This window comes from Tinamus guttatus, unplaced genomic scaffold (genome assembly GCF_059628265.1).
Source record: "Tinamus guttatus ecotype Peru unplaced genomic scaffold, ASM5962826v1 Tinamus_guttatus_pri_ptg000116l, whole genome shotgun sequence".
Lineage (NCBI taxonomy): Eukaryota > Metazoa > Chordata > Aves > Tinamiformes > Tinamidae > Tinamus > Tinamus guttatus.
In genome coordinates this window covers 1,748,473-1,773,053 of record NW_028288650.1, presented here as the reverse complement: position 1 = coordinate 1,773,053, position 24,581 = coordinate 1,748,473, and the positions used below count along the sequence as shown (strand labels likewise).

The 24,581-nt window shown below is 49.0% G+C and overlaps 1 protein-coding gene across 11 annotated transcripts in view; it reads left to right on the top strand.

Annotated features, from left to right (window-relative positions):
* The window catches only part of EHBP1 (EH domain binding protein 1), a 156,428-nt gene that overhangs the window by 4,179 nt on the left and 127,668 nt on the right, over positions 1-24,581 (top strand). For all 11 annotated transcript variants that reach the window (XM_088521261.1, XM_088521260.1, XM_088521263.1 and 8 more), the window contains exons 2-3: positions 13,662-13,719; positions 20,233-20,328. In XM_088521261.1, the coding sequence (XP_088377387.1) occupies positions 13,662-13,719; positions 20,233-20,328 (154 nt within the window). The remainder of the gene's footprint in view (positions 1-13,661; positions 13,720-20,232; positions 20,329-24,581) is intronic.

Here is a 24,581-nt window from a genome sequence, read left to right as displayed (position 1 = left end):
TTTTTCTCATAAAGGCTTCAGCCATCTGTTTTCCTCCTCTATTGTAGTTTCATAACTGGATGCTGCAGGAATTTTAAGATTTGGCATGCGCTGTGCATGGGAGAGAAATGAGCTTTTTGAGATTCCACAGTTCACACCACTCCGTTTGCCTTCTGCTCCCTGCGTTCCTGCACGCTCCTCGGCACCGAAAGCCCCGGAAAGAACCGTCCTTAACTGCTCGCGCGGGGTCAGGCCTGTCAAATAACTCGATTCCTTCCCTTGCTTCCCTTGCCCACTACGAGGGAATGTTGTGAGCACTGAAGTCTTTTTAATTATCAAGGATAACACTTGGAAATGTGACAAAAATACAGGCACAGTTATAGATGGATTCAGGAAATCTCGAGTTTTGCTGGGAACCGTGCTTTTCATACTGGGCTCATTCTGCTGAGCTTTTAATTGGGTTTAGGTTTGCACTTTCGCCCTGTAGCTATGTCGTAATAAGTACAGCTTGTGTAAGGAAAGCTGCGTGCAATTTCCCCTGCTTTCTAGCTGTTCTTCTCGATTAAATGCTCCTCGTGTCACTGTAAATGGGAATAACCCCCTCGACACCGACGCAGTGTTAAGGAGCGGGCGCTCTCTATATTACGGCACCAGGTGCATGGGGGATGGCTCCTCCTGACGAGCATGCCGTAAGTTGTGTTAACCAAAGCTGGTGTTTCTCTATTGTCTACATATGCATTAAATTTCCCGGAATGATCATCCATATTCATTGTATTTCCTGGAGCTCATTACAGCACGTCCCACCCTCGTGCATGTGCCCTGTGTCCCTTTGGTCGTCCCTGGGGGTCTTTCGAGACCCCTGGTGCTTGTGGTCTCTTGGGGTCTTGTCTATGAATCTGGTAACTCGCTGCCATATGGTCCTGTTTTGGCTCAGGGAGTCCTGTTTTGGCCCGTTGCCCAGTTTCAGACATTCCTTGAACATAGGGTGGTCCTTTGTCTTCAACTTGTGTTTGCAGTTTTGCCCATGTCCTCTCATGAGATACCAAAAACAGCAGTGAAAATGATGTCCTTGGGTGCATTCCTCTCAGGGGCTTCTCATGGCACTCAGGCCTCACACTCCTCACTGGAGTCTCTGCTTCCACACCAAATAATCTCCATCTATAAGATATTCCAACATGTTCTTCTAAGTTAGCTTTGAGCTGTGGTGGAAGGCTGAGCACTGAAGTTATGTATCAAGATTATTTGTTTCCACAGGCCAGTCTTGTCCCTCGCTTCCCGCAGCCAGTTGAACACATTGATTGTCCATATGCGAAAGCCACTGTCCTCTGCCAGCCTCCATCTCTGTGCCCAAAAGCAAACCCTGCATTTCGGGAATGGAGCTCTGCTTCTTTGGGCCCTGTGCCCATGTTCTGTCAGGACAGTGTCCCCCAATCCTGTCTCTTCCAAGGGATCTGCCCGACATCCTTGTGTCTGTTTCACAGACCCCAGCGTGGAGATTCCTCAGCTGGGACGCGTCTCTCCCCTCTCTGGCTTGCTAGCGTGCTGTGCCCGCTGAATTTTGCTATGGGAAGAATGAATGCACATGGAAAATGTTCTTCCTGCTGACTCTTCCGGATTCAGAGTTGCCTATTGCACACATTTGATATTTGCAGAAGCGCTTTGGGAGCATTAGAAGCTGTGGCTATAGTTCCTCCAAGACCTCGTTGGTACAACCAGGCACAAAGTTTAGTATTTATAATATGGGAAGGCTGGAGTTGGTCACAAAGACTTGCTGGGGGTTTTCTTTGCCTTTGAGATGCAGAATTTTGTACTGCAACTTATTGACTTAATTTACCACCCTGGCAACAACAAAAAAATGAGTGTAAGGAAGAAACGATTAGGTTACAACCAGCTGTAGACGAATCCATCTTAATAGTCTGTCATTTATTAATTTAAGGGGATAAGGAGGTCTCCTTGACTAATACGCTGGCTTGTGCTTGCGCAGGGCTGTGCGTGAGGGTTTGTGTGTGCACAACTTCCTCACGCTGCTTTATAAAGCAATAAAACCTGGCTCCGTTCCTGCAGGCCCCGGTGCGTGCGTACCGGGAAATGTGTGTCCCCTTCCTTGGAGCCCGGTGGCTGGAATTGGAAGAAAGATAGATTTTTGAAGGATCAGATCCCCGTGAATGCTCCTTTCTGCTCTTGCGGTGTTAGGAGGTTAAATAAAACGAAATATTGTGATACTGCATAGGCCTCTGCAGGGCCGAGCGCTCAGTCTCTGCCTGCTCAGGCTTTCTGGTGCCAGGCCCTCAGGTCAATTAGTTTTGAATTGGTTGCAGAGAGCTTCAGCCCCTTTCACAGCTCACGGCTGGTGAGGCTAAGCCCGAGGAAACGCTGCTCATGCAGGGAGCTCCTCCGTTCTCCCCACAAAAGTGCTCTGCCCCCGTGGCCTCGAGAGCGCAGGGCGGGCTGGGTCGAACGACACACAGGGCAATTCCCCGGGTTATTCCGATAAACGTCCCGGCCGGGCATCGGGGCTGCCGACCGCACGAGGCTCTCGGATGAATCAGACACAGGCGAATTCTGGTGAATTCTGCACTGGGGAATTCTGCACCAGCGCTACCAGCTGCCTCCCTTCCCTCCAGGAAGGCGCTTCTTCTCCTTTGCCTGTTGAGGTCCTCTCCATAGTGTTGACTTTTGGTTTTGAGGTGGCTTCTTACTTCTTTTTATTATTATTTCAAGAGACTTTCTCGAGAGTTGCTCCAAAGATGCAGGCAGGCTAAGCAGCTGCTGGACTGTGGTCTCTGTGGCTCTGGCGTTAATTTTGGCATAAAGTGGTTTCAGGTGTATGCTCAGTCTTAGTTTTTTCCATGGGCATCGTTTGAGGTGAGCTGCTGCATCTGTGGCTAATAACAAGTGCTGGAGACAGCCCGATAAGTGAGCCCGGCCCCGTTGCTTACGGCAGCACATAGGAGGAGGCTTAAAAGAGCAGCAAGGAGCTGTCAAAGCCTCTTAATTCTGCTTCCTGCTCAAGATCCACCTGGGCAGCCTGTGAATTCCCCAAGCCAGCCCGTCGCTGCTGCCAAGGCATTTCGGTAGCAAACTGACCCGAGCGCGACGGCTCCGGGAGCGCCCGACGCTCCTGCTCCCGAATCGCCCTTTCCGGCCGCCCTGGCAGGTGGCTCCGCTGGGAACAGCTGCTGACTCCCGGGAAAGCCAGTTAGTGCTTGGCCCCTTCCCGCAGGAGCCCGGGCAGGGGTTGTGCGCGGCTCGGGAAGGCTTTCCAGGGAACAAGAGTTTGGAACTGCTGTATTTTTCTTCTTCAAATGCGGATCTGAACTGGATAGAGTACTTGGAATAAGGGTCGGAGTTGAGCAAGGCAGCTTTCACAAAGCTCTCCCTTGCATTCCTTTGATTTCCTCTTTCTTTTTTTTTAAGAAAGAGAGCGAGGAGAGGCCCGATGACCCATTTTTCACCACTTCCTCTCTTACCACAAAAAGCGAAAGAATCTGGCATACTGTCACCTGTAGTTCGGGGCTGTGCTCAGGATGGTTCCTGTTAGCAATAACACTTTTCACAGATCTTTCGTAGTGATAGTGCCCTTGTTCTTCCTTCCTGGGGTTTGCGTGTACAGAGAACAGAATTCTTTGGCGTTCTAGGTTTTGCACTTGTTTGCAGTTTTCTTGCTGAAATCGTTCCCCTGCCTCCTGTCAGGTGTCTGCCTTATGACCTCCAGGGCCCGGACACTTTGGAATAGTTTGTAAATTGTCTGTACCATGGAACAGGAGACACTTTCTTCCTCACGGGCTCCTCCTTGATGCAGTTCGTGTCACACCGGCATCGTCACTGCCGTCCTCTTCCTCAAGGGTCCGGACGAGCCCTTTGCCCCGAGCGCGCGGCGCTGCCGTGGGGTACGTGGCCCTGCAGGTCGTTTCAGTCGGGGCCCTTGAGCCTCCCCCTGATTTTTAGCTTTGATTCGTAGGGAAAAATTCTTACGTGATTCAAAGGCAATTCTCTGTCCAGCCAGCAAATCCGGCATCGTATCGCAAAGTTTGTGCAGCAAATTTCAAGCAAAGCCTCAAAAGTTGCTTGTTTCTACGGGCTTTACAGCCAAAGGACTTTGAATAGAAGAGAGGGGGTTTATTAAAGCTGGTTTTTACAGGTGAGAAGACAGTAACTTCCACCTTTATCTGGTGTACAAGTGTAGCTGGGGGGAGACTGCTGGAAGCCAGAGCCCTTTCCTTCTGCCTGCACCTCCTTGCTGGTTCAGTCTGTACTTCCATGTGCGCGAGGGTATTTTTGGAGCAGAGGGCTGCTCGATACGTTTCTGTGCCTCTCTGCTTCCCATCTGTTCCTATAGCCTCTTTCTGCTGCGCTTGCCTCAAGACATGCTACACCACAAGGGAAGAGGACATGAAAAACAGGCATTTTGTGGGTTCCCCCCTCCGTGGTCCTGCAATTTCCACGTGCTGATAGCACGGGTGATGTTGATGTAGTGTCATTGCAGACAAACGGTCCCTTGTCCCCTTCCCTACGGCGAGAGGGAAACGTCTGCCCGTAGTCCCGCTGTCCGGAACAGGCCCCGGTGCAGCGTTTATAATGTACAAAGTCTGCTGCCTCCTGGAAGGAAAATGCTGACTTCCCGATTTCAGCAAGCAGAATAAATTTGTCTGAAAAGGATTTTAGAGAAGTAGAGCATCTACTCAGAATATACTTCTTGTTCTAGCAACAGCTGTCAAAGGGAGGGTGCTGGCTGGCTTTGCAAGTAATGATGAAGTCAGCACAATGGTAAAGTTCTATAGGATGACTGAGATTTACCTTTTTATGTCCAGCCTCTTGTGAGGACTGTCTCTTACAGTTGACAAAACCCCTGTGGTCCCTGCAGGACGAATTTTGTTGCGTTTCGAGATACGAAACCAATGACCTAAATCTGAGCAGCCCATGTGCCAACCAAAAATAACTATTTCAGGGAGCAGACGTGAAGCTTTCTTGCGTTTCTCATGACATATCTCTTTGGTTAGCACATATTCTGTTAGTGAGGGGGTCTTAACTCCTGTTTTGTTTGGAGTGAGGGATGCTCTGTATAAAAAGGAAGCTAAAAGGGGGCAGACGTTGCAGGAGCTGTTAAGGTGGCACAGCAGTCAGCGACGTGGGTGCACGGTGCACGTCAGATATTGGGTGTCTATATGAAATCGATGTATGTGCCCAGATTTTCCCCTCGTGAACAGGGGAAATTGGGACTGGGAGGTTATTGATAACAAGGGACGAAACTTGGCCCTTGTTTTTTTACAACCACGCACAGCATCGCTCCCAGATTAGGCAGCTTTAAAACACTAAAAATGTCACCTGTTGTAATGCCAAACACTGAATCAAGCCCCAAGACTGCACTCTCCTGCTGAATAAAACCCCCTCGGGCTGTAATCAGGTTTTTCGGTTTTGCACAGACAGCTGCTTGTTGTGCAGAACTCATGTGACAAAAGGCACCGACTCCGTTAAAACGGGAACTCTGTGTCACACGGAGCTGCCAGGCCTGACTGTGCTGAGCAAGCTCTGTGTGTGTGTGTGTGTATATATATATAATATTTATATATATGTAAGTGTGGGTGCTGGGGCCTCGTCCGTACGCAGCAGGGTCCCCCCGGTCGCTCCGCGTGCCGCCGTAGCCGTGTGGGCCGCCCCGTCTTTCACGCCGCAGCCAGACGTGGCAGGGCAACGCGCTCCAGCCGCTTTCCCAGCTGGAATGACTCGGCTGTCACAGAGGCTGCCCTCAGCGGCTGAAATGTTGTTGCTGACAGCGGCTGCGCTGGTTCCTGTCGGGAGGAGTAATCCGGCTTTCCTGGACGCGCGCTCCCGAGGAAGGTGCTGGCCTCGGTGCTGGCTGCTCGGCGGCCCCCGTGGCCCAGATGTCATCAAACAAACACGAGTCTCGGTGGTTTTTTTGCTGTCCCAAGGCTGCTTCCCCAGTCCCAAGAGAGCGGGCAGGGTTTTCCCTCTGCAGCCACCTTGATGCAGCGGACACTATCACCGACAATACTGAAAGCAGAGGTGCCTCCAAGGCCGCCTAGGTTTCCACCCACTAAAAATAGCGGGAGTTATTTTTGTTGCTTCCGTAAATAATTCTGCCCTGGTCAGCTTAGCACCTTCAGCTGCTCCGCGCAGACTAAACGAGTTCCAGTGTTTGTTCCCATGGAGGTGCTGGAGATGGAAAGGCAGGGGGGAAGTAGAGCTCTTCAGGCCTCTCCTTGTGTTGGAGAGCACAGTCTAGCAGGAAAAGGAATAGCGCAGAAGTCGGAAAAACGTGGTTCTCTATAGGCTTTCTGTGCACGTCTCTGCTGGTTGCTGCAGACAAGTGAGCACTTCTGATCTCCCTAACCCAGGTGCACAAGTCGTCCTCCGCTGTTACCCTATAGTCTCCTACCCGTGCTTGCTTACAAGCAGGATTTACAGCTGCTGTTAAAGAAGGTAGCGAGGGGCCTTTCTCCCTTCCGTGCTCCTGCCTTGAAACAACTAAATGCCACTTTGCTGGGCAGAAATCCCAAGCGCTGATGATTTTTGTGGCGATTCTGCAGCCCCGCGCATCCTTCCTTGAGTTTACCGTGTGACGGAGAAAAACTCCTGGAAATGCAAAAAAAAAAAAAAAAAAAAAACACAGGGAGAAGGCACGCAGGAAAGCAGGGGCTGCACTGGGAATGTGGGTTTGGCTGCATCGGCCCCTCAGGAATGCTGCTGCAGAAGGGAAAAGGTGACAGGAAGTTCTGCCTGCTGAACAAATAGCTTTTTCTTTAACCAAAGGTGTTAGCAACGGCACCAACGCAGGGATGGTTGGTGCAAGTGCCCCGTGTTCGTACGGCGTCAGGGTGGGAGCCCACAACACCGTTGGGTGCAGGGGGAGCAGGACGAGTGAGGCGGAGGGAGCTGGAAAGGTAATTTTGGAGGGCAAATGACTGCAAAACGTGCTGCATTTTTTTTCTGACTTATAATTAAGAAAGCAGGTGGATAATTTATACACTCCAGGCTGAGGGGAAGGCAGCAGCGTGTGCGCGGATGTAGGAGCATCGAAGCGGCGTTACCGAGCGGCAGCGGCGGACGAGGGGCCCGAGGGCTCCCGCGCGTCGCCGCGGACGGGGCCACCTCCGTGGTGCTCAGGGCCGCGCAGGGTAGCCCTGAGCTTGAGGAAGGGGCTCCGTGAGCCCCGTGCGGGGCTGGGGGACGCAGCCAGCGCTCCCCGTTACCTCCGCCTCCCCGGGGAGGCCGCAGTGCTCCGCCGAAGCCTGCTGACTTCACTGTATACACACGCGTGCTGCATTGGCGTTATTGATGCTTTTTCTCCTCCCCCCACGTTTCTGCAAAATTGATTTTGTGATTTGCTTCCTACGTGGGTTTTGAGCGGTGGTTTTGCTTTCACATCCCAGCCACAGAATCGGTCTCCAGCCCCGAGGTTTCCTCGTGGAGGCAGAACGTGCCCGCTGCGGAAAAGCCGTGTTGTTTTCCAGCCTTAAAAAATGCCAGGAATTGCACTCGGGCAGCATTTGTTGCTCTTTCTTTATTTTTCTCTGGCATAGCTGTCCTATGACTGACAGGGTAGGAAGAGATAGGGTAGCCCGAGAGACACTGGAAATATTTATGAGGCTAAACTGCAAGTAACAGCTCTCAGTTTGGGCAGACACAAACTAAACCGTTGGCTCTGGCATTTTCTTTGGAGAGAGGCAGACGTCCTGTCCATCCCTGGCAACTGCTTCATCACCGATACTGGAGGACCGGGATTTTGAGGGAAGTAGTTGTTTGAAAACACGAGAAGAACGTAGGCATCTCCCTGCTCTTCCTGATAGGCCAAACTATGCAGAACATTTTATTTTGCAGAAGCGGCGGCGTTGACGTGCCCACACGTTTCCATTGTGCCGTTCTGATGACTCTGCACATAGCTGCTTCTCCCCACGGTGCCAAATTGATTCCCTGCTGCCCGGCTGTGCTCGCATTGATTCCCGCTCCCGTGGCGGCTGCTTTGCAGCAAGGATCTGGATTCATTAGGTTACTTCAGCCCTAACCAGGCAAATGTATTGTAATTTATTTAAAACAAGTGATCTTCGGTTATCGTAACAACGTTCTAGAGGCTTATATATATATACGCTTCTATATATAAGCTTATAGATTCTAAAAAAGCATAATAATAATTTTTTATACATAGAAATATTGCTGTTCATCTGTGTTGAGCGCCCAATCCTGTATATCCGCTGGGACGTTTTCTATTTGTGGCAAGGACAACCCTGAGACTTAACCAGAGCAGCAAGTTGGGCCACGTGAGGCCAGGCTTTGCCTCCTCCTTTGCGGACTTGGCTCTGGGCACCGTGGAGATCCGGAGGGAATCCTGCTCCGGGAGCCGGGCCGGCCTGGCCGGTCACCTCGCTGCTTCCCGGGAAAACTGCTTGCCACACCAGACGTTTGTGTTTGCAGATAAAATTTTAAATCAGAATAAAACTGAAATCTAGGGTGAGACAGAATTACTTAATCTTTTAAGCTACGTGCTCTATGGGATAGAGGGGCTCTGCCTCTCTCATCCTTTTGCCTCTTTAATGTTACAAGGCTGGAATCCTGCCTGCAAGACGTCAAATCCACTTACTAAGCCCCTGGACAGCGGCCAGGGGCCTCTTCCGCGGCTGCAGATGTGACTTGAGAACTGCCCCGTGCCAAGAGGGCTCCAGCAGCCGCCGAGCCGAAACACAACCAGGCCCTGGGTCCAGGATGCAGGTGCCGGCGCTCGCAGCGTTCCTGGTTCACGGAGGCTGCAGCACGGGAGAGGCATCGAGGTTCTGGGCGCAGATTTGGTACCCGGCTGCTGGCAAAAGGCCTCGGTGCCACCGTGGGGGCTGCCAGCACCGATGCCTCCTTCTTGGGGACGTGAGCAAGGAAATGGCCATTTGCCTTCCTAGCCCTGTGCCCCTCGCCAAAGTGTGCGCAGGATTTCTGGGGCAGAAGGGACCCTTGTGGCCTGAGCAGCGTCCTGCTGGTGCCATCGGCGGTGACAGTGCCTCAGGGGTGACAAGCGTTTTTGTTTATTTTCCTTTTTTTTAATTGGAATGCATGCTCTAATACAGAGCCGTCCTAAATATGAAATGAGTTTCCAGCTTAGTTGATCCCAAGAGAATTAACTGCAATATTTCTCAGGTTGCTGTCGGGCGTTTTACAAATGGCAGTTATTAGCAAGCTCTGTTTAGGTCCTTACATGCTGGTGCTTTTTGTTTATTTATTTACTTTGACCTTGAAATAGCAAAAGTTTCATCGGTTGTATCTGAGAATGAAGTAACTAGACATTTTCCAAATAATCTTCAATTTTTAAAAGCCATACAATATACCCATTAAATTTCAGAACAGCAATAGAAGTGTGCCAGAAGCTTTTGGCTGTTTGTTTTTTATTTACTGTATTCAGCCCTTGTACTGGCAGGAGCTTTTGCTGGTTTTCTTGGTCTCAGGAGTTAACATGTAATTTTTCTTAGGCAGCGCTTGCTGTGGGACTGATGCAGGGGTGTGACTTGGAGAGCATTAAATGTTCCAGCATTAAGTAAAAGGTTGATGTGAAACTGGGTGTCCCGTAGGGAAAGGTAGTGGCAGCTCCTAACGGGCAGCACCAGTTTCTGAGACATCACACGCCCAAATCCTGCAGCTTTGGCAGGTCTCCTTATTTTTAACACGCGAGGGAATGACAGCATTAATTCTTCAAACTATGCACATACATCTTACTGCCACAGGACTTGCCAGCGCTCCGTGTTCCCATGATCTGGCATTTCAAATGTCTTGTCGAGCTTGGAGAGGATGAAGTTCCAGCTGGGCGTTTAGTGCGGATGTTTGCTCAGGACCCAGGAACAAACGCGAAGGTTTCTGTGTTTCTGCTCGCTGTTGTGAAGCTGTGACTCATTCTGAGATCTCCAGAAGCCGGTAGGTTGGTGACATTGTCCCCTCCCAAAAAAGCAGTTTAGTTTCGCAGGCCGGGACATCTGCACGAGGTGATGTGCACGTCCTCCTACGGGCAGAGCCCCCAGGCTGATGCCGTTCTGCACTTGCTGCCCGCTCATAAATGACGAGTTTGGGGCATCTTCAAAGTCTAGGATTTGTTTTGTGTTAATCCACTTATAGCCTTAAAAAAGTAAAACAAGCAAGAAAGCCCCGGTGCCATTGGTTTGGCAGGGTGCGTCAGAAGACACGCAACTCCAGGTCTGATTGCTCCTTCGCATGCACTAAACTAATTTTTCTGTAGGACGAATCCCCCGATTGCCAGGAGGATGGAGACATTAACGGAGTCGTGCTCGAGCCGTGGCGTGTCCAAGTCGCGCTGTCACTGGCACGCGGCGCTCTGCTCCGTGAATCAAAAACACCGTTTCTTGTAGCAGGTTGTGAACGTGACGCTATTCCCAGCACCAGCAACATCAAAGATCTCCAGCTGCTCTTCTTTAACTGCCCTTAGTAGCCCAGGAAGGTTCTTAAAATTGTTTTATGAAAATTATAGGAAGAAGATTCACCTGTGACTCTTTCAACTCCCGTAAAGCAGTTTCGCTGAAGCATTCCTGCTTTCCTTTGCTCTGATAAGCACTATAGAACAGAACTTTGTCTTGTTTTCTGCTGCTTTGAGGTGGAAAAGCCAAAGTGCCTTCTAACAAAGCGCTGGCTAACGAAACCTTCATTACCGGGGCGGTTTGCACTGACCGTCGCGCTCAGGACTCGCGTTTCAGAGCCGCCCTCGGCCCTGCCACCCGCTTCCCAGCTGCACCGCGCTGAGAACCGGCCTCAAACAGCAAACACGGCGCCCGAGCGGGGCCTGACTCACTGCAGCCCGCGCTGAACTTTGCACGCAGAGCAACGCGCTCCGTTTTCCCATTTAAGGTATGTCTGGATGGCTCGGGCTCCGCGTGCTCCCTGCTGCCAGGCAGCCCGAGCAGCGAACGCCGTAGCACCGAGCCCTGTTCAGGGCTGCTTTAAAAGCTCCCTGAACTCCTTTTTGCCTTTGTAGATCAACTTTTAGGGAAAGCCGGCTCGTGCTGTGCGAGGGGAGCTCGGTGACATGTAGAAACATCAGGGGCTACTCGGGTTGTCCTCATCTTCAAATGTGTTTGCTAATCTGTCTCCCAAAAGCTCCTGTTGCCAGTGAGAAAATTAAGTCATTTCTGAAGCCCAGTTTCTGCAGCCTGCAGTGTGAAATCCTGTTGCAAAAGGCTTTAAGAGCAATTTTTGCTAGGTAGTCCTCCTGGCAAGTTTTTATTCCAGATTCTTTGCTGCAATAACTCTGAAATCTGTTCTTGTGGCCCATTCTGAATAATGGATGAATTTAGGCTTTGTTTAATCCAGCTCCTCCTGCAAACTTCATTTCTATTTGATTTAAGAAAACCAAGCCATCAGCAGCGCACGCTGCGCATTCCCCTCCTGCAGACACGGTGCAGATTCCGTAGGTCTGACTGCACTTATAAAATAATCATTAGTGTCTCACTTTGTTCCCTTTATTTATTTATTTATTTATCTTTAAACCAGGCAAAGCCAGAATAGAACTTCTTAGGGGAAGCAGAGCATCATCATCAGAGATGAAGAGATCAGAGATGCAGAGGCCAGGCTGTTCAGATGCCCTAAGATTTAAAAAAATGCTTTAAAATTCACTTATGTGCAAAAATCCTAGTTTTTTCAGTGCCCTGTGTTTTCTTGAAGGAATACGTAAAGACCTGTTGCAGGAAAAAAGAAAAGCAATAATGTCTGGATAACGAATTATTTTCAACAGTGACAAATGGCAGTGCTACTTCCCTGCTGGAAACTAAGGGACGCGTGGAGGAGAAAGCAGAAACCTTTCCCAAAACAGTGTTTCGTCTTGCAATGCAGCTGTGGAATTCCAGGGCTAGTCACCAACAGGGAATTCCGAAGGAAAAAGCTTGGCACAGGGCCTGGAGAAGGCCCTTGGGTGGTCAGTTTGTTTTTACCCCTCGAGTAATTATTATATTTATCCTCCAGTAGGTGCATCTGCACCTATTGCGCTACCAGCCCTGCTGCTCCTCTTGCTCCTTATTACAGGCTGCTGGATTACTCATGAAGCAGGCGGAAAAGAGTGTAATTAATGTAATTCCAATCAAACACAGCGAGAAAAAAACAAATGGAACAACAAAAATCCTTCCAACACTTAAGCAATTAGATGCCAAAACAAATATGCAGCTGTGTGTGTCTATGTATGTAAAAGGTACCTTGGGCTTTGCATCGTGCTGAAAGATTATTGGGGGTGATTACAGGCAGTGGTGTCTTGTTAGGAACAAATACTGTTATATTTGTATCATTAGCCAAGAGATGGTTGGGGATTTGCATTAGTAATTCTTTCCACCAACAGATTCTAAATATAAGACTCTTAGAGTTTTCAGTTATCAAACACTATTTGGTAAAGAAATGCCTCTCTCTTGCAGCTAATGTTATCTGCTTCTGCTAAAAGATGTACAAAACAAGAGCCAACAGCAGAATAATACCTTTTATGTACTTTGTTCCTGAATTATATTTGGACAGTTGTGTACTCAAAATATGCCAAATATTTCCTGGAATGATCCATGCCAAACCCCAGAAGACCTTGCATCTTGCACAACCTCCGTTGCATCAGTGATCCTTGCTGCATAGGAGGTGCCGATCCAGGTTGTTTCCAGTCTGGAGAGTGTTTTTAGGGCTTGAATCCACAGGGACAGGCTGGTTCCTGGGGGGAGTGAGGTTTTTTTTTGTGTGTTTTTATTTTTTGCTGCAGTTGTTTGTTTTCTGGCTGTTTGGGGACTGCTTCAGCTCACACTGCACAGGGCACAGCCGAAGCTTTTTCCCTGAGCCGCAAGTTTTGTAATCAGAAAATCCTCCCCCTTTTTCTTAGCTGAGTAGCCGCAACTTCTCGCGTGGAAACGAATTTGCAGCCCTAACCTTCTCTGGGGAGGGTTTCTTGCGGGGAGCCGTCCAAAAACGAGCGAGGAGCAAATTGCAGCGTGTTGGGCCCTGGCAGTGAGACCAGGAGGGTGGTCCCACCATGGGAAATGATATCACGGGTCAAGGAGAAAAAAACACACCAGAAATGACACCAAAAATCACTTGGGGACAGCTGTAGAATTAGTAGCGCTGTGACTATTAGCAAAGAATTAAAACTTAAGGAATTTGAGAGAATGATTTGTACGGGAAATGTCCCTTTTTGGGCTTGCGTCTCTATTAATTGCAAACGTAGCTACAGCTGGTGGTTTGGAGGGTGCTGGAGAAGGGAGGCAGCGCTCGCATCCCTGGGGTCTGAGGTGATGGAGTGCAAAGACCCCTCGGGGGATGCAAAGTTGTCCTGGACACACTCATTATCGAAGGTAGGTGCAATCACCTATTTTCCAAACCCTTTAGCAATCCCTTTTCCATGTGGCTGCTTCCTGCTGGCGTTTATCCAGGTGTTTCTTTTGGCTCCGAGGCATCTTCGGGGATGTGCAGAGGTGCCCTGGGGGCTGCGTCCCGTCCCGGGCTCCGGAGAGCAGAGCGAGGAGGGCGGCAGGAGCGCGATGCCCGAAGGACCGCGCTCGGCTCCAGCGTTTTTCCTGTTCAATTACTGATCCTGAGAGTGCTGTTTACATCAGCTATTTTTAAAGACGGTCTGTCCACTAAGGACATCATTAGGTATTGCAAGAGTTCTCATATTACTGATCCTGTTGCAAATTAAGCTCTTTTTCCCTTTTCTTCAACAGGCAGCCAGACAAACTAGTGGTGGTTTGGACGAGAAGAAGTCGAAGAAAATCCTCCAAGGTTAGTTGATTGCTTAAGAAGTCCTGGTTTTGCTGAGAACCAGGCAGCTGTTTGAGGGTTGCTTTCTTGACTGTGGGGAGCCGCAGAATAAATAGGAAGTGTTAATTGTTTTTCTTACTTCCCTTTAGCCATGGAGTTGGGAATGAGCTGCTCTTAATGTCGGTGGAGACGCTTAAATAAGAGCTCTAATTTCAGCACAGATATTTGCTTAGTGCAAGTGTACCATAATCAGTTCAATTTTAGTTATTGCTAGGCCTACTTAGAAAAAAACTAGAATCTATTTCACTTCTAGAAGTGTCTTAAATATAGTTCAAAAAGTATAAAGACACGAAAGGTTCTGACACCCCTGCAATAGGAGTGTGAAGCCTGAAAAAGAGACTTTCACCACTAGAAAATACTGGAAATCCAGAAGAATAAAAGCAGCTCCTGTAGCCCTGTGGTGTATCTCTGAATTAAATTTGAACATTTTACTCCCACAAACGCTGCAAGGAAGCTGATGAATTTGTGTTTTATGGCTAATGACTTGGCAGCTTGAGGAGAGGGAAACTCCAAGGGAAGTCGGTCCAATATTTGGGCATTCCTCACGTCAGTGTCTTGCATGTGTGTTTTGGTGTGTAGAAATAAGCCAGCAAACGGAGTAACCCCTTCTCCTTTGAGCTTTGCCTTGCTCTTTTTCCTGCTGCCCCAAATCTGAAATTCCAGCGGGGTTCCTGTCGCCTAGCTGCATGTTGCTCCCTTTGCCCAATCCTGCTGCTCTGCTTTTAAGATGTGGTTATCCAATGTGATGTCCCCCTTCTTCCTAAGGAGAAGACACTTCCAAAAGCCTCCCAAAAGTCTCCTGCTCAAGAATCACGTTGACTACCAAGAGGGAAAAACCTTCCGTCAGTGCCAGCAGTCCCCGGGCAGCCGGGCGAGCAGATTCCTCGTGTCCAAGCCCTTTCCGCGCGGTCGTGTTGAGGGATTCCCCCGTGGCCTGTGTCCTGCGGCGCAGAGCTGTCCCCAGGCTGCCCACAGGCTGTCACTTACACCCACGTAGAGGTGAGGGGACACGAATGAGCAGGAGGGACGTGCCGCAGCGCTGGCCGCGCGTCACTTTGTCCAGAGGAGGCAAACTTGGAGCGCCGTGTCCAAAACATTGAAGAACTATAAGATCTATAAAGATCTAAGCTAAGATCTAAGTCTAACCCTTTTTTCCCCAGTCCGTACCTGCTGCATTTTGTCCCAACATGGGGTCGAGCCTAGTCCAGGCTGTTTTGGATAAAGCCCGGATGTTGGTTTGCACGGACTGCAGAACCGAACGCATGCTCCAGTGTCAGCACGTGCCCTGACTTCTGCTTCAGGGGATGAATAGCCAAAGATACTACCTGGGGAGTAAACAGGGGGGTCACTTTATTCTAACGTGTTTTCCAAGACAGCTGCTGCGGTGCGTGCTCCTATTCAGCAAAGACAGGCAGTTTATTGCCCTTGTTGAAAGGTAAACTGCCTCAAATTCCCCCAAAGTTATGGCACAAAATAAGCGTGTGTCTAGGCAGGATCTGCTGAGCTAAGTGATGTAAGTGGCTGTTGTGGCTTCCCCCATAATAACTTTTCTAGCTTCCTTTACTGTCTGCACAACACAGACATAAGGTCCCCGTTCTCCAGGCCCTCAGGCACAACCCTCGGATAAACTCCCAGGTTTGTTGGGACTCAAAGAGTCATTAGTGATTAATTATTGCCTAGTAGTATCTTACAAAGGTACCTTAAAGGGTGCTGAGGGCCCTAAGGCCTGCACTTTGGACAAGGTCTATTTTAAAGCTAAGGTAGCTGATATGATTTGAGCTGTTTGGGTCCAGGACTGTAGATCAATAAATGCTCTCACTGTCTTAGTCATCCTGCCAGTAAAATTCTTTATTCAATCCATTATTTCTTTCATCTAATTGCTTTCTTGGAAGCTGGTCAAATGAATATTTCTTCTTATTTCGCTGTTGACAGACACTGAGCTCAGAGTACCAAGCGTTGAGACTTCCCAATGTTTTCCAGCCTTTTAGAAGGCAGAGGGGTAAGGTCGTGCTGTGATGATGATGTAGGGAATTCTTCAGAGATGACGATTCATTCCTGAACTTTAGTTAGTTAGGGATAACTAGAGATATCCTAACAGATAGTTATGATATTCAAAAATGTAGTCTAACTTTAAAAATGATATAATAATGCTCTATATATATAGATATGTGACTAGTCTGCTTAACAAAAGTAATGTTTGAGTTGAAGGACGAGTTCTTGATATCCTTTTAAGGCTTTTTTTTTTCTTTTTTGTTTCCTTTGTTTTTTTCTGGTTTTGATGTTGATGCCTTTGGCCCATACTTTATTTCTGATGCAAATGGTCCCCAGATTAGAAGAAATCGTGGGAAGCATCATGTGCAGGAGTCTGATGAATATTTTAGTTGTTGCTCTCAGAAATGTGGGCTAGAGAGCTGTAAACAGACTATAATAAGTTTTAAGAATGTTGCAACCAAACAGCAATAGCCGTTTGGAAAGAGCATTTAAGTGGTAGTCAGATGGGAATCTTAAAGCCATCCAGCAGCTACTGACTTTGACCCGCATTTAAGTGACTTAGGACAGTGTTCTGGGATCCCCTCTGTCTGAGTGAGTCTGGATGCTTCTGAAGAGGTGTGTGAAGGCAAACTGGTTCTGTGGGTGTAAATGGTCTTAAATCAGAAGCTAGAGGTAGGTCTGGCCACAGCTTTTCAAACCCATTTACAGTTACCAACCTTCACAGCTTACAAAAGGGCTTCACTCTCCCTCCTCAGTCACCCTGGTAGGTGGTAGTTTACCCCCACGTTTTCAGGCCCTGAGACTATGAACTTGCCTTTTGTTTTTTTGAGGAGAGAAGAAATGACTTTGTTTTCATGTAGAACAAGGGGAAAAATGTGTTGTGAAGTGTTTGCCTGGGATGCTCTAGCGTTTCCAGGCTTTGAACTAGAATTTTTAGTTTGAAAAGAGATGTTGCCATGATGTCAAGGAGGTGCGTTCTGCTGTTCCTGTGAACTCATGCAGGCTTCTGGTCAGATTATGCAGCTCTGAAGGATCAAATTTGCACTTTTCGGTAGGAGCCTGACAACTATTCTTCAAAGAACCCTTTGGTATCAAAGCTGAAAAGCAGGCGCCTTCCCTGCGATTTCCATCCCCTTGCTGAAGCTGTAGGGAAAGTTGTTCCAATGCAGGGGAGCAGGAACAGGTGAGCTGGGGACGGGGAGCACTTCTGGGGCTGCTCTGCATGTTATTAAAGCAAGGAAAGGCTGGCGAAAGATCTTAATGTTGCAAAGACAAGCTCTCAGAATCAGCTGAGTCATTTTAATGGTCGGTGAATGCCCTTTTAGGCCTGCAGGAAGGCGACTGCAGGTTGGTTTTATGTGGCCTTCCCAGCTGGCTAAGTGGACACGGAGAGGAAGAGGAGGAGGGCCAAGCAGTGAGCAAAGCGGCTCCTGTGACGAGGAAGGTGGAGGGTGAGTGTTAAACGAGGGCCAGGGCACGAAGGAAAAGCAGCTTCGCTGTGCCGTGGAGTTGTGTTTTGTCCCATCTTTATCCACAAAGCTCCGCACTGGGGCTATATGGAATATTAACGATTGATTTTATGTATTTTTCCATCAGCGGCTGCCTAGCACGGGGTCACTGACCCACTGCAGCATGGTGCTCATAGGCAGGGAAATCTGCTTTGGGAAGCAACACAAAAATGTGTGGTTCACATTCAATACCCTAAAAGTCACAACCTCAAAGTGACCATCCAAAATCAGGGGAGCAGAGGCCAGGTATTCTTCCTCTGCTTGTGAATTGGGGACCGTAATGCCCCCCTGCTCCCCAGGGATGCCAACACTTAAATTTTGATGGCATTCTGAAGTGCAGTGACTAAAAGAGCTGGAAAACTGTGAGGAAAATAATCAGGCTTTCAGTGGCTTTCTTGTTTTTTTTTTAAGAAGCCGCCTAAACGAGAACAGAAAATGACTGATGAGAAAGGGAAATTAAATCACTGCTGCTTGTCTGAGCGTCATCTCTCCGGGCAGTAAGGCCGGGTCCGGAGGGAAGAGGAGCGTGAATCAGGAATTTCAGGAGCGCCGCGAGCAGCGTCCGCGGGACACGATTCCTGCTCCGCGCCGCCCTGGGCTCGCGCGCCTCGGGATGCGGCCGGCGGGGCGCTCCACGGGAATGGCGATGCCCTCCGCTGTGTCCTGCCGGGCCCGTCCTTCGGCCCGTGGCAAAACTGTTATCGGGGAAAAATAAGCGGCGGCCTAATCCGCTCCCGGAGCTGCAGGTGAGGAGCAATGGCAGCCCTGGGTCTGACTCCTGGATTTTTAGCGATATTGAGGACTCCTGGATTTTTAGCAATATTGAGGACTTGGCTGTAGGGGAGCACATTTTTTGGTTCCTAGGCACAAACTGTTGCATTACTTTCAGCAGGCTGAAAGATTGTCGACCCTAGGACTTTGCAGGAGCCTAACTTGCAATTACACTGGATTCCGGAGAAAGAATCAAGTGGGTCAAAACCTGCTTGGACGCAGTCCTGTGCCACGTGCTCTAGGTGACCCTGCGTGTGCAGGGGTTGGACTAGGTGACCTCTACAGGTCCCTTCCAACCTTAACCATTCTGTGATTCTATGATGTGGGCAGTAACGAAGGGGAGATGAAGCAGGTGGGTGAGTAACATAAAGCCTTTCTGGAGGCGTAGGCCCTTGGAGTAACTTAGTATTTTGGCCCTTAATTGGTTAGGAAAAAGAGCCTCACATAGGCAAAGGGAATACCTGTGTTTTGGGGCACAGGTATCTAGCAGGTCGGACAGTGTCATTCGTGTTCCCAGTTCTGCTCTGTTCATGGGGTATTTCGATGGCCCCTTCTGTAGCTCCCCTTTCCATACTTGGAGATGGCAGGTGAATAGTTGGGGATGAGGATCGGCGGGTCTGGGAGGTCCAACGGAGCGGGGCATCGAGGTGAGGAGCAGCCTTGGCCACGCTGCTCAGAACTGCCCAGGAACCGGCCTTTCTGAGGTACACAGGGGCGCCAGGAACCCGGGGCCCAAAAGGTTTCGGTACCAAAGCAAAGGTTTATGTTCCAGGGGTGTTTAGCACAGGCCGGGTTTGCCTGCAGCACAGCCTGGCATGAGAGCTAGTGTATTAATTATCATCACGCTCCTTCCTCTGCTCCCTCCCCTCCTCCCAGCTTTGCCTTCCTCCAGGCGCTCGGTCGGGCTGTTGTCTTCGTCTGTGCGGCTGTTCGGGTGGTGCAGGGTGTATTTTGCAGAGCCAGAGGAGGCTCTAACAACACGCAGCTGCTTCCGAGAGCCCCTTAGCCGGGACTCGCCATCTCCTGGTTGTTGCTTTCAGTGACGTGCCCGAAGAATTACTGTAACAGAAAATTGTTCATATATATATATATATATATATGTACGTGTGTGTGCGTATATATGTGTGTGTGTCCACACCTGTGTGTATTTCTGGGGCTGTCACATACGATCCTGGCATCTAGAATATGCTCTGCTTACGACACCCAGAGCCATTGAGAATTATTGCCCTCATGTGAGTGAGGAGATGCAAATTCTGCTGGCTTTGTTATTAGCAATAATTTGCTCTAATAGGGAATTTTAATGTGGAGTTCCGAGTGTTGAACAGGACTTAAGGAACAGAGTGATGCTGCAGAAATTGGAGGGGAAAAAGCCTGCCTACTTGGCTTCAGATAGCAGCATCTACACTCTAAATTTGTTTTCCCTAATGAAAACTACAACAAATTTTAATAACACCCATTCTGCTCAGCAGTCAACTGTGTATCAGTTTCCCTCCCTCCGTGGTGTCTTACATCACAAAATGCCTTAAGGTAAGCTTGGGAAAAAATAAAAAACAAAAAGGCTTGTTTGTCCCAAGCTAGAAATGTTCACACATGGTTCTTCAAGACCAGCTGTTACAATTTAAATACAGGCCATTCATCAAAGACAGGCGAGTTCCTGGGGACTTTTCCTGTGTTCTGTCATGATTTTTCTAGTTGCGGACACCCCAGCACGTCCATTCTTAAGAGTTCAATGTTTTAGTCACATTTAACCTGCACTCATAAGCTGTTGCTTCGTTCTTTCTGTTCTAGGGCAAAAAGATGTTTTTATTTAAGCCTGAGGAGGGCTATGCCTGCATAATGTGCTTGTGCTCCTCACATTTTCTTTAAAGGAAAGCATCCCCTCATCTGGATAAGGACAAAACACAGTCTGACTGCTTAGGGAAGCCCTGTCTGCTCATGGTTTCGTTTCTGCACCGTTCTGCGTGTCCTGATCTGTGCCCAGCACCTTGCAAGGGACCGTTTCAGTTCAGCACTGAGACTCCTGCTAACGATCCGAGTTTCCTTAATCACATTCCTAAGGATGTCTGTTACAGGGGTCAGGAGCGTCGTGGATGGCAGACAGCAGTCCTGTTGGTGTCAGAAACTCTTGTGTCTGCCAACACCGCTCTCGTGGGAGTCCACTTGGTGCTTTTATGTTAAGACAACTGTTTTTTCCTTCTTTTAGGCTCATAGCTGGCAGCCTGGCATCAAAAACCCGTACCGCGGCGTGGTGGTGTGGCCTGTGCCTGAGAACGTGGAAATCACCGTGACCCTTTTCAAGGTATGCACATAAAGCGTGATCTTCCCCAGGTTCACATGCACCATACGAGTTAATGCTGCCTGGGAACTCCAAATTACATTCCAAAAGGTGTAATCTTGTTGATTTTATTAAGTCTCATTAGCTTCACAACCTTAGGTCCAGAGCTTGAATTCCACAGAGAACTGTGGTGGGTGCCATGCCAGAGCTGGTGCCTGTAGCTTAAGAAACCCTGTTATATCTCACTGAATTGGCTCATGGCTCGTCATTCGCACAGTGTTCAGTGCAGGGTGTTTGCTGCACAGGGGTCTCACCTGGCAAAGGTTTTAGCCTGGTCTGTTTGCCTTAAATCCTGTAAGCCAGGAGACCTCAGAGCAGCCCTTCCTGGGCTGGTTTATTGGGCTGCAGTGCAGTGGTTGTGCTGTTGCCTATAGACCAGATTCCAGCTCTGAATTTTATAGTATTCACAACATCACGCAAACATCCCGGCCTTGGGAGCTGCTGTGGAACAACTGAGGAGGGCAGACAATTGTAATATATCGTGTGGGAGTTTTAGGTGATGCATTTTAAAAAAAGAGTCATTTTGCTTCCTGCTTTTCTGCTTTTTTAAGTGCTCATCTCCCTTCCCACGAAGCAGGGAGAGAAGACAGTGGTTGTGCTAGGGCTTCCTTCCCCATTAGCACTGGGCAAAGTCCCTTCTGCATGAAGATAAACAGTGCAGCTCTGCAGAGAGGACAGCGTGGGAGGCTGCCCCGTGGGTTGAGGACTCCGAGGACTTGGACTTTCATTCCTTAGTCCCTGCTGGTTCTTTGCTCTGCTGTCTCCAGCTGCATTCTAGCTGCTCTCATTTATAAACTGCACCTTTTACAGCTTAGGACAACAGCAACATATATTTTTTTCTAATCAGTGATTTTTATATTTTAGTGGCATTCTAATAATGTAAAATAGTGATATTTTATATTTTGTGGCTCCTCCGGGTAACTGCTTAAAGTGGCTCCTCGTTAGCCTTAGAATGAGGATTTCTTTCTTGGTTCACTAAGCATAAAAAGGGGGTTCCTCTCGTGTGGTTTTTCTTGTTGCTGTTCTTGGGATGGCCAATGGGGTGAAGCATCCCGGGTTGCTGGGGACATGAACTGTCATAAATTTACCTCTCAGCAAGCCTGTTTCCTTCAGTCGAGGTTCAAGAGTTCACTGGCAAAAAGTGTTTGCCTTTATGTGCTTCAAGGGCCGCTGCTTGGATTAGGAAGTTCAACACCATTATGTGGCTACATTGCTTATCTATAGAGACTCGATGTGGCTATGTGAGCTGTTAGTTATTATTTTTAACATTTAAAATGAGGCAGCAATGTACATAATTCTTGCCTGTGGATACTACACTATGTTGCAGGAAGAGCTGTAAAATGAGATTTCTTTTTGCTGCAGTTCTGCGATGTGGTGACTTTGGAGGTCTCCTGCTGCCCCACTCTTATTTTCAGCTGCACTGCTTTGAGGATGTGTTTCGTAGCGTAGCCTTGGGAGCTTGTTGGTGTGAGGGCCGCAAGATCGGGATGGGAGCTGCTGCCGGGTACTCCGATGCTCTCAGCTTTCTCCAGCGCCTGGCTCTGCAGACGGACGGGTTCCTGGGGCCTCTCCCTGCTTCCCCTCTCCCTAGAAATGCGTCTGTGTCTTTGCACAGCCCCTCACAGCAGGGACAGGGCCGAGAGCCCAACGTCGTGTCCTGCATGGACGCGAGAGGAGCATCTGCGGGCACGAATCGGCCGTGGGCGCCGCGTTGCGGCGCGTGGAGCGCGGGGTGGTAGCGCTTCCCGCAGCAGAAGCGGCACGGGCAGCTCCGTGTTTCGGGAAGCGATTCGCACGGCAGCAACTCCGCCTTCCCAAGTGGCTGTTGAAAGGTGTCACCGGTGGCGTTAGGGGAGAAGCTGCTGTTTCGAGTGCCCATGAGAGCAGGAAGAGTGTCCTCGCCAGCGACACCCGGGAGCTGCCAGGAAAGCGCGTGTGCTCGGACAAGGGGCCTTATCTGTACGTGCCCGTTTCGGGAGCCAGCCTGTTCCCAACAGCGTCTCTGTCACCTTGGATCAAGCAGAACGAAGCGTTGAGGAGGTCCTGAGCCTTCACGGGGAAATTTTCTGTTCAAATAAAAAAATCTTTCTTACTTCATTCAGGGCTGCGGGTTAAAGCTGCCGGTTGCCCTGGGGTCATTTAAGGAAAAGCATCAAGTGGGAACATGGACCGATTCATCCTCCCCTATCTGGGGCTAGCTCCTGTCCATCTAGCTAGTTGCAGTGCTAATGACATAGAAAGTTCCAGCTGATCTGGAAGTTTCACTTCTTTCTTTGCGCTGTTCTGCATTTGTGTGTCATGTCCTCGCATTCTTGACCAAAATGGGAAGAAGGACTGGGAAACAATAACCCCATTGTGCTTTTTAAGCCCAGCGTTTGTAGTGCTTCCATAGAAAGACCCACAAATGCCGGAAAAGCTAGTGGAGTTCACATTTTTCCCTGTTTCCATGGTTGCACTCCAAAAGTTCATTTTTAGAGCCCGTACTTAAGCTGAGTTTAGCTGTCATGTATGAGAGCCTCTGTATTTACGTCTGCATGGTCATTCTGTGCAAACACGGACATACATCAATGGGGAGAGATTTTAGGGGAGGAATTCTCAGTGTCAAGGAAGCCCTATGATTCTGTGAAAGCCACGTGAGTGTGTGACTTGTGCTGGGGGATTTAAATTGCAGCGTCACCATCGTTCAGCCTGAAGTGCCCTCCTGGAGCAGGGGCGTTTGCTCTGGCAGAGGCCTGGACTTTGGCAGAAAACACGCGCGTAATAAACCCTGTGTCCTATGGCCAGGCTGGTTGGCAGTTGCAACAAAAGGCAAAGGTTACCAGCTCCGCATTGCAAAATCTGAAGAAAAAGAGAAAGAAAAAAAAAAGGGGAGGAGATTAAAATAGTTTTTTTTTTAATATCAAAAAGGGAGATTAAAATATATATATATATATATTTTATATCAAAAGGGATATGCATATCCTTCCCTGCTCCAAGATCAAGCCATTTCCTAGTTGCAAAGGCCAAATTCTGGTTCAGAATACACTTTTTTTATTATTTTTTTTTTTAGTTTTAGGAGTGACCCTATGGGCGATAGTCTGTAATGGGGAAAATGGCTGGAGCAGACGCTGTGTGTCCCACACACAAATCATGAGCTCTGGGATGTGAGAAGCACAGAAATCCTTTCACACCAAATAGAATTCCCAGGCTTCGTGTGGGGCTAGTTCTAGAAACCATGTAATAGAAATTATTGAGAAGAAATGAAGCCTTTTAGCCTCTGTAGCCCAGACGCTGGTGAGGAAAGTGTGAGCTGTGGAGCAGGGATGGAGAGGGCCAAGTCTGACCGCTTGCCTGGAGCTCCCTGCTTTATGAAAATCCGCGGAAATAAGAACTGACCAGAGGTAGGTGATTTTTCCAGACTAATCAGACCTCTGCAAGGAGCATTGGCAAGAGTTGGGTCAAGTTCTGAGTGTTCTGCAGCTTCAAAGAGCTGAGCAGAACCGCTGAGGACGTGCAGCAGTGCTGGGGTCGGGGTGGCAGGACCGAGCTCACTGAGCACCAGGAGCTCTCAAGGAGGTGGCTGCGAGTTGCTGGGAGAGCTTTAGATAGGCCGGGTTTAAGCTGGTGAGGAGCAAAGTATCTCCTGACCTTGGGGAGAGAGCTGGAGAGATGATGTTCTGAGGGAGGGTCTTGCTGTCTTGTGTGGGAGAGCAGGGGATGGCCATTAAACAGGGAGGAACGTTGTGTTGGTGTCTACCCTCTGTAAATCCCCTCCAAGAGAAACGGCAGGATTCACCAGCACGAAGGGAATACTGCTTTTTGGAAGAGACCACCATGGAGGTGTTAGCCCAAGGGGTGCCGTGGAGGTGGCAGCAGAGAGGATGCTCCCGGGGCTGGCACAGAAGAGTCTGGTGGCTCTGACACCTCCTGAGGTTGCAGCTGCAAACAGGGCTGTGCCTGCTGCCCCTCGGGCTTCCAACATCCCGGTTCTTACTTGTTTGCATTTGCTTGTCTTGGACTATGAAATATGCTCCGTGTATGCAAAATGGGCACTTATTTTTCACACTCTTTGAATTTTCGGGTGTTCGTTAGAGCATCAATCGGACAAGCGCCTGAAGCTTCACATTTCTGTTTTTCTCTAGGTGATTGGTAGGGAGTTTGTGGTTAATATAGCAGAATTCCTTTTTTCCAGAAACGTTCCCAGCTCACTTCAACAACACGTTAGCGCGCGCTTGAAC